Consider the following 9,412-nt stretch of genomic DNA (forward strand, 5'->3'; position numbering starts at 1 on the left):
CTATTTTCCGTGAGGATGTGCCAACTTGGCTGTGTTGAGGGCTATGCCGAGTGGCAATGGCAAAAGGTGCTTTAGTGAAAAGAAGGGGCAGCACTAAAAACACCAATAACACAAAATTAAGTTGTTAAACCTAAATTACAACACTTGAGGTGGTGGAAATGGCCAAAGCAACACAAATTCAAAAGTGGAAAGTTAGAAAGAATGCGTGTGAAGAACTAGGACGATTCCTTTACACGTTCAACAAAGCAGTACAAAGTCTTTCAGGGGAGCTCCACTACCATCACTACCACCACCTTGAAGCTTTCATGGCCACCCTTGCCCCCCCACCAATCCAACCAGTTGCACCCAACGCTCTCGAGCTCCTCCATCTCCCTTCTGTCAGTTCCTCTCGTTTCTTTCGCTTCCGTCAGTCACCTTGCCAGGCCGTCGCTACCTGGTGACTTGAGATGAGGTTCGCTTGCGAAGCTTTCTTAAAGCCCGTCAGAGGCGCTGGATTGTGAGGTAACGCAGGGAGAGAATCGAGGCTGAATCTAAAGTGCTCGAAGACGGTAAGCGAGAGGTAGAATCGACCTTTAGCTGTAGAGGAGAGGAGAGAACGAGAGAAGTGGAAAGGGAAAGGAAGGGGACAGACGGGCTACGGCCGAAGGAGAGTTTGCACGACAGTCGAAGCGGGGATCAACGAGGGGTGTGAGCGGCGATCAAAGAGAGCTCTTCCTCTAGCAAAATCTTGCAAACTCGCGGTACATCACAGATTGACAGAAAAGAGTGATCCGTTACTCCAGGATCTTCCGTGGTGATCGTGCTGTTTCGATTTTGCTCAACTCGTATCAGTCGCTTTGAAGTTTTTGGTTTGCTCGCATGCAGCTCGTGACATCGATCCTGCAGAGAGCTTCGGTTACGCTCCAATTCTGTTGTTTCCATCCTTCTGATTTAACACCTTGCGTACCCTTCATTCTCAGATCGTCGTCTCCCCAGTTTGCATCCCATGGCCTCACCTTGTCGCCACCGCATTTCCATCTTCATGCTCTTCTTATCCCACATTTTGGGATCCTCCAGCAGCTCACAAGTAAGCGATGCCATTTTTCAAGTTTTGCGCCGATTTTCGCACGAAAATGCCTCCTTCCGTTCCATGAATTTCTAGTTCATTGCAACGATGCACGATGCCGATTTCTGCTCTTTGTTAAGTTTTTCAACAAAAGCTTCGCTGTCCGTTCTCATGCAGGTATATATAGTCTACATGGGGGGCAAAATCCATACTGACCCGGAGCTCACCTCGTCTCACAATCACGAGATTCTAGCGACTGTCCACGATGGAAGGTTAGCATCAAAACTGTCGAAACTGCGTTTGATTAGTTTCGCATGGTTCTGGGACGATCCTCATGTTCTTTAGTTCGATGTTCTCTCAGTCTTGATGCAGCGAAAGAGTCCATGCTTTACAGCTACAAGCATGGGTTTCGAGGTTTTTCAGCGAAGCTATCCGCAGATCAAGCGGCAGCACTGGCGAGTAAGGACTGGGAATATATGTTTTGCTATCGAAGCTTCTATTCTGATCACGAAACGCCCGCTTATATTGTATTGTTTACCATCACCGCAGAAATCCCGGAGGTGGTGACTATTTTCAAGAGTGAAATCAGGAAGCTTCATACGACTCGTTCCTGGGAATTCCTTGGTTTGCCTCAGTCTGAGATTGGAGGAATTCCGCACAGCGCAAGGCACCACAGGGTCATCGTTGGGCTCCTGGACACAGGTGATTTTTCATCTTTCTGCATTCCGATTATTTCGATAACGATTACACCTCTTGCAATGCTACCACAGGCAGTAATAAATCGAATGAGAATGTATGGCAGGAATATGGCCGGAGTCGAAGAGTTTCAGCGATCACATGATGCCGCCTGTGCCTCGGCGTTGGAAAGGCGAATGTGTGGGGGGAGAAAATTTCACAGCTTCCATATGCAACAGGTAGATAGCATGGAAGGATTCTGAAAGCTGGTATCTTTGCATTGCCATAAGGTAACGTCGAATAGCGTCTATTGTATTGCTCCAAGCCTCCAGCGATGAGATTCTCACTGTTCTTGGTTTTAGATTCGCTCATCGCCTCCGCTGCAAAATTGTGTAGATCTTTCAATAGGGCAGCTGTTTTTCCAAGCACATCTGAGGGTGTCTTGTTGCAGGAAGCTGATCGGAGCTCGATTTTATCTCAATGGTTTAGAGTCGCAAATCGGCCCATTGCGGTCACTCGCAGATGGAGGTAGTGAAATCTTGTCGCCCCGAGACTCAATCGGGCACGGCAGTCACACTGCCTCCACAGCAGCCGGCAGGTTGGTTGCGGACATGAACCTGCAAGGGCTGGCGAGTGGAGGGGCTCGAGGAGGGGCACCTCTTGCGAGGATCGCGGTGTACAAGGTGTGCTGGAGCCAGGGCTGCGCCGACGCAGACATCCTGGCCGCGGTGGACGACGCCATTCGAGACGGAGTCGACGTGCTGTCGGTCTCGCTGGGACCTGATCCGCCGCAGAACGACTACTTCATGGACGCGGTGTCGATCGCCTCGTTCCACGCGGTGCGGAGGGGGGTAACGGTGGTGGCGTCGGTGGGGAACAACGGGCCGGGGGCGGCGGCGACGAACGTGGCGCCATGGATTGTGACGGTGGGAGCGACGTCGATCGATCGGGATTTCCCGGCGTGGGTGGAGCTGGGGAACAAAGAGAGGGTGAAGGTGAGATAAGAGGCGATAGTGGATTGAAAGCAAGGAGTTGAAAAGTAGAGATGGAGATGGAGCTTGAGATGGACTGTTCAATCGTAGCTATGGTGACGGAGCTTGAGATGGGAGCTATGGCGATCGAGGTTGATGAGATTGTGTTTGTGTTTTGCAGGGGGAGTCGTTGGCGGTGCAGAAAATGAAGGGAAGCGCGGCGCTTGTCTTTGCTGGATTCGCAGCCATGCCTCAATTTACGTCCCTTCAATCAAGGTTTCTACGTCCCTCGCATCTACGGCCCCCGCTTTTTCTTTCTCCCCCTCATCTACGGCCCTCGTTTTTTCCTTTTTCCCTCCCGCATTACGTCTGGAAAACATTTAAGTACATTATCCTACTGTCATGCTCCTTGTTGTGCTCTCTTTGTTGTCCAATGTAATCGTGTCTATTTCCTTGGGATGCCCCTTAGTGCTCCTTGTACAGAGTCCTTCTCTTTCAAATTGTGTGGATGATGATGATGATATTTTAATAGTAATAATATAGTCATCATGTCGAATTCTTTTTGACTAAATATGTGCTCCTTCCCAAAGATTTCAATTGTTGCTTTGCTCAACCTACGCCTAGACAAATCTCCTCTCTAAAAACTCCTCTTATTCTCAAATTTTCCTTGCTTTGCTCAACTTTTGTGCTCACTTTCATGTGCTCTTTGCGCTTTCCCTTAGATGGTAAATTATCCAAGGATTTTGATTTATAGAATCCAACTCCATTTTTAATCCATTGAAGGGGAATCTAATGACTTGGTAATGAGTAGCCTTTGTGCTTTGTTCAAAAATATTTTAGTTTGTAAACTTGATTCTTTATTCCTTGAGCACTTCTCTAGCTATGCTTATCCTTTGTTCACTATATTTAATAAAGTAGTCTTTTTTTTTTTTGAGGGGGGGACTCCTTTCATTCTTAAGTTAAAAAAACATATATTTATATATTAGAAAAAGGGGAGTGGGTATGGCCTTACAAACTTTGTCTAAATGAAAACATAGAGGCTTAGAGCTTACTCCAAAGCCTTAACAATAAGAAATATCCTCTTCTTCTTTGAGATAAGTAGCTCCTTACTTTTACTATAATAAATAAGGACACCTTCTAGAGTTATATCTTTAGGAATATTTTCGCATACATTTGAATTTATCTTTCTATATTTCTTTCTTTAAAAAAGGTTAATATATCAATTACCTAGCCTTACTTAAGCGGTTCTATGATTGTTTTAGTCTGGAAGGCTAGAAATGTCATGGCCTTTAACCATGAGGTTTCTAGAGTAAACCTTTGAGTGGCTGCTTATCATTCCTGCATTATATATAATTCCCTATGTGCTCCTTGTTCTGCATGTTACGTTATTGTTTCCCCCCATATGTCACCCATGTCAAATTCTTTTTGATAAAAAGATGACAATCATGTGGTTCCCAAAGATTTGCTTTGCTCAGCTTACACCTCAAAAGATCTACTCACGAGGGATTGCTCAACTTGTGTGCTCGCTTGCATGCTCTTTGCTGTTTACCTCAAGTGACTACTGTGCAAGGACTTTCTTTATGGAATTCGACTCTCTTCAATCAATTGAAGTGAAATTTGATGGCTTGGTAGTTACTTTGGCTACATAAATATTTTAGTTTCTAGCTTGATTCTTTACTCGTAGGCAGCTTGTATGGCCACTCCAATCCTTTCTTTACTAATTAATAAAGTAGTTTCTTCTTTGTTTTCAAGTTAGGGAAGAGAGAGAGGAGGGAAGGGGGGGGGAAGAGAGAGGGAAGACTCCTCTTATCTTTTCTTTCAAAAGAAAATCTTCATATATTAGAAAAGGGGACTTGGCATAGCCTTATATACATTGTCAAAAAGAGCTTACTCCAAAGCCTCATGAGTAAAATAATACCTCTTATTCGTAGAGATATTTAGCTCTTACTTTTAGCTCCTTAATATTATTATAACAAACAAAGACTTTGCACAACAATGTTGAGAACCTTCTAGAATTTTATCTCTAGAAACGTTTTCACATGTGATTTTTATGTTTTTTCTTTCTATCTTTCTTACAAAAAGGTCTATATGTTAACTACTTAGCGTTACTTTGAGAGTTTTTATGATTCTTTCATTGTAGAAGTTTTCTTTCTTTCTTACAAAAAGGTCTATATGTTAACTACTTGGCATTACTTTGAGAGTTTTTGTGATTGTTTCATTGTAGAAGGCTAGAAATGTCATTGCCTTTAACCATAAGGCCACTAGAGTAGAGCCTAGAGATAGATTTTCATCTTGCTAGAAATGTCATTGCCTTTAACCATAGGGCCACTAGAGTAGAGCCTAGAGATAGATTTTCATCTTGTTTGTAGTTGAGCACTTGAGTGGATACTCGAAAAGCAAATATGTTGGCATCATCCTTTGAGAATCTAATCTCAAGATGCAATGGATTTGAATGGCATGAGGTGCCCTAATATGTGAGGTGCCCTAATATGCCAAGTGATTTTTTTATTTAGATGATAATGTAGATATGCAATGTAAAGGTATAGTACGACTCATAGAATAATGTACGTACAATCATGATTTTGTTCAATTTTTTTATTTTTTTATTTTTTCTCCAACAGGGCCATCTCTAAGGGGCACTGCCCTATACTAATAGGTAGAAGCCTGGGTCTTCTTGAGAGAATAGAATGCTCTCAGAATGCTGGTAGCCAGGTCAACCCAAACTGGTAGGCCTTGGGTGAACTATGTTGAAAATCAAGTATTAGAGCTGATGCCCTCGTTTGCATTGTCCTGGTTAACCTGAGTTCATTAGTGGATGCTAATTGTAGTTTGATTGCTAAGTTTCGTTAGTTCTCAGTTAGTTTGTGTTTAGTTAGTTCTCAATTTAGTTTAGATTTTATATGTTTTGTTTGTTAGTATATTGGTAGCCGTCTCCACCTCATCTTCATCTTCTCAAGCTTTTCTTCGCTTCTCAAGCTTTTCTTCGCTTCATGATGCTCACAATCTTTGTTGTTCTCCAATCTGGCCACATACTATACATAGGGCCAGTGAAGATTTTCCTATTTAGGGCCACCTGCCCACACATCCTTCAAAAATAAAGAAAACATTCATTGTTGTTGTTCGCCCAAACAGAGCCGAGCTTGGACGAAAAAGCGTTCACCACTTGAACACCACCCATGGAGTGGGTGACTGAAAGGAACATGGTGTGAAATGTGCTTGTAGATGCTTGAACCCTCGCTAGCTCTCCCACAGAGTATCCTTCATCCCACTAGATGAATTACAAGCAATTGTAATGAAAGTGGCAGCTTTTTAATAAAGATTAATATTGGCTTATGTGAACCACATCACCTACCCAGTCATCCTCTTATTTTCGGGTGGTGTGAACTCGCCATTAGGGCCAATGCACATTCTAGGAGTTGAGTGCGCATCAGTAGTACACGAAAACATGACTCGAGTACTTCAAATTCGCTCACACATGTAATTACACGCAATCCATTGCTACGGGACTCACCAATACTTGCATGTCTAGCACAGTGGTGCAAGAATGGGCAACTCAGTAAATTGAGGTCCGATTTAGAGCACCGAGGGGGCAACATGTGTGGTGTGATTCCCAACCACCCGAACTACGCACAGGTCAATAAATTGAGGTCCGAATGAGAGCACCGAGAGAGCCACACGCATCGCCCCTAGCTGCGCACAAGTGATAACGTGTGGCTGCAGTGGCCCTTGGTGACATGGTGTCTATCAAGGTGCCAGATACTAACCTACCGTAACAACGATCCCTTAGGGTCTTAAATTATTGTTATTCTCTTGTTGCTGCAGCTACTGTTTGAATAGTTCGTTGGACCCGGCCAAGGTGAAAGGGCGCATCGTGATTTGTAGACAACCTCAAGACGTGCAACAGTCAAAGCTGGCCAAGAGCCGCATCGTTGCAGCTGCCGGAGCTGCCGGAATGATCCTCATCGACGAACTCGACCGCTCCATGGCCATCCCCTTCGCCCTTCCGGCAGCGATCGTCAGTAATTCTGCCGCCAAAACCATCCTCTCCTACCTCAATTCCACCAGGTTATAATCGTCTTTGGCCCGATATCTTCGTCTGTTTTTTTCACCGGGAATTCATATTTCGCTCACCCATCTCCTCCTATTGATTTTGCCAGCTCCCCCACAGCTCTCATCACCCCCGCTTCCACCGTCCTTGGCATCAAACCCTCCCCTCAGGTCTCCGTCTTCTCCTCCCGTGGCCCCAACCCCATCACCCCCGACGTCCTCAAGGTATCCTTCGCCACCTTTGCCGCCCTTTGCTTCGTTCTGTAAACTCGGATGGGAATTTATTCGAATGAAAAATGTTGACGTCGGAATACAAAAGCATAGAGGATGATGCATCACTATAAGAACTTTGGATTTCGAATGACTCTCATCAGAGAAATCCGTGGATTTGATCTTGACTTGAAGGGTTTATTTAAAGAGTGATCGTTCACATTCAATTTGATACGAATGAGCGAAGGGACGTGGACAACTCTAGCACGATTCACATTTTAGAAATTCGTCGACTTGCGACTGTATTCCGTCGATTCGCTTTGGAGCGTTTGCTTGGCTCGCAGCACTCTCTCTATCTTCGTTTGATTGCATTTTGCAGCCCGATATCGCTGCCCCCGGCCTTAACATCCTGGCCGCATGGTCGCCAGTCAGCACAGGGCTCGACTACAACATCGTCTCCGGCACGTCCATGTCGTGCCCGCACATCTCCGGCGTAGCTCTGCTCCTGAAAGCTTCCAATCCGTCTTGGACCCCTGCGGCCATCAAATCTGCCATGATCACTACTGGTAAGAACAATTTCTAGTACAGGCCCCCAGAAACTCCATCATGACGACCATTATTCAAAGACGTATCGTCGTTCTGATGATGCGACGTCGTTGTAATTTTCATAGCTTCTTTTACTCCTTCCATTAATGACATTACCGTTGACTGTTCGTCTATACTGTAGCCTCTGTTCGGGACACGGAAAAAAGGCCCATTGTCTGTTCACCGAACGGAATTGCAGCCACACCGCTCGATTTCGGTGCCGGACAAGTGCAACCCCGAAGAGCACAAAACCCAGGGTTGATATATGATGCCGATGGAGACGATTTCATCCGCTTTCTCTGCAGCAGCGGGTACGATACCGCAACTCTGCAGCTGATAACTGCAGACAAAGCCACACAATGCGGCAAGAACAGCACGACGACGCAGGCCGATCTAAATTACCCCTCGATTGCGGTGTCGAGGCTGACGGGAATGCAGAGGGTAAAGAGGACGGTAACCAATGTGGGAGTGCCTGGGAGCGAGTACAGGGCGGTGGTGGAGGCGCCGAGGGGAGTGCAAGTAAAAGTGATGCCAGAGAAGCTCAAATTCTGCAGCTACGGCGAGAAATTGTCGTTCTGGCTGGAATTTAAGGTGCAGAAACGGACGGAAGGGTATGCATTCGGTGCTCTAATTTGGACGGATGGCAAGCACAAAGTGAGAAGTCCGTTGGCGGTCAACATGCTCTGAACAACAACAGAAAAGACATTTGGCTTCATCCATACAAAGCTTCGAAGTGAATTATTGGATTTTGCCGAGTCTTGCAATATGCCAAGTTTTCTTCCCACCTTTCTTCTATCATACACACACACAAATGATTCATAAAAATTCATAAGTTTCTTAACAGAAATGATTTTGACATCTTCAAACACCAGTATTTTAAAATTTCTAGGACAAAATTCACATCCCAAAAGAACTTCTCATCGAATTTCATAAATTCCCATGATTTGTCATTAAGCTAAGCATCAACCTAAGTGGCTAACATAATCTAATCTATCGTGCAGCTAGCATAAAACCCAACCATAACTAAGGTAACCTAATCTTAACATAACCTCGTGCAACTAATTTGACCTGACATAATCTAAAGTAGCATAAAATCCAATCATAACTAAGGTAACCTAATCTTAACATAACCTCTCACTATGCCATGGCATTGGCAAGAGCACATTCAGCTTGGGCAATGGTACTAGTAGAAGAAGGGCGGCAGTAGCTCGTGGCTTGCTTGTGGTGCTTGGACTTGCAACGATCAACAAGAAAGCTTGTTGCTATAAAAGAGGAAGATAAATGATAAGAAAGCAAGAGAAGGGATGAGGAAGGAGGGGAAGCAAGAAGTGTTAGAGCTATATATAGCTTGTCCTAACTTAGCTTAGTCCTCAACTCTATATATGCCTGTGATCTATGGATATACTTGCCAACCTTTGCATTGCTGGAGTGGTAAGAATGGAAAAAGTTCCTGATGTATGTGGTTATTGTAGGACTGTCTTCCAAGGATTTTAGGCTCTCATGCACAACACAAAGCAACTATAGACGCGCTTGGTAGACGTGTAAAATAGCGGGCGCGTCTATAGGCGTTGCTTGAGTAGAGGAATTACGGACGCATCTAATAGTCTGTCTAACAACTCGTCTATTTGTGCGTGTATTAATACGTCTATTTGCACATTTAAACTGAGAAAATACGGGCTCGTCTAACATTGCGTTTATCAGCGTGTCTATTTGTACATGTACTAACACGTTTATTTGCGCTTCTAAACTGAGAAAATATTGGCTCGTCTAACATGGTGTTTATCAGCGCGTCTATTTGCGTGTATATTAGCGCGTTTATTTGTGCGTTTACACTGAAAATTAGACACGTATTTAGATGCAAAACAGAGAATACAGAAAG

The 9,412-nt window shown here is 44.6% G+C and overlaps 1 protein-coding gene across 3 annotated transcripts; it reads left to right on the forward strand.

Annotated features, from left to right (window-relative positions):
• Positions 1–299: 299 nt before the first annotated feature.
• On the forward strand, positions 300–8,336 carry LOC147892851 (subtilisin-like serine-protease S). 3 transcript variants are annotated; one of them, XM_087386985.1, is made up of 12 exons: positions 300–793; positions 960–1,066; positions 1,223–1,317; positions 1,407–1,504; positions 1,595–1,747; positions 1,848–1,959; positions 2,172–2,715; positions 2,873–2,967; positions 6,514–6,756; positions 6,849–6,963; positions 7,328–7,514; positions 7,676–8,336. In XM_087386985.1, exons 2-12 carry the CDS (start codon positions 986–988, stop codon positions 8,218–8,220), a joined length of 2,268 nt encoding a protein of 755 aa, XP_087243111.1. In that variant the 5' UTR covers positions 300–793; positions 960–985; the 3' UTR covers positions 8,221–8,336. The 3 variants fall into 3 exon arrangements, with proteins under 3 accessions (XP_087243111.1, XP_087243110.1, XP_087243109.1); XM_087386984.1 differs by having other exon boundaries at positions 300–740; XM_087386983.1 differs by having other exon boundaries at positions 300–1,066.
• Positions 8,337–9,412: the final 1,076 nt, after the last annotated feature.

This window comes from Dipteris shenzhenensis, chromosome 16 (genome assembly GCF_047967505.1).
Source record: "Dipteris shenzhenensis isolate YYH24624 ecotype China chromosome 16, Dip_SZ_1.0, whole genome shotgun sequence".
NCBI classification, from domain to species: Eukaryota; Viridiplantae; Streptophyta; class Polypodiopsida; order Gleicheniales; family Dipteridaceae; genus Dipteris; species Dipteris shenzhenensis.

Excerpts from the sequence above, each read along its gene's own strand:
- LOC147892851 (XM_087386983.1), top strand. The coding sequence starts at position 986 with ATGGCCTCACCTTGTCGCCACCGCATTTCCATCTTCATGCTCTTCTTA. Across the intron at positions 1,067-1,222 it reads GATCCTCCAGCAGCTCACAA|GTATATATAGTCTACATGGG; the intron begins GTAAGCGATGCC and ends GTTCTCATGCAG. Across the intron at positions 1,318-1,406 it reads GCGACTGTCCACGATGGAAG|TCTTGATGCAGCGAAAGAGT; the intron begins GTTAGCATCAAA and ends ATGTTCTCTCAG.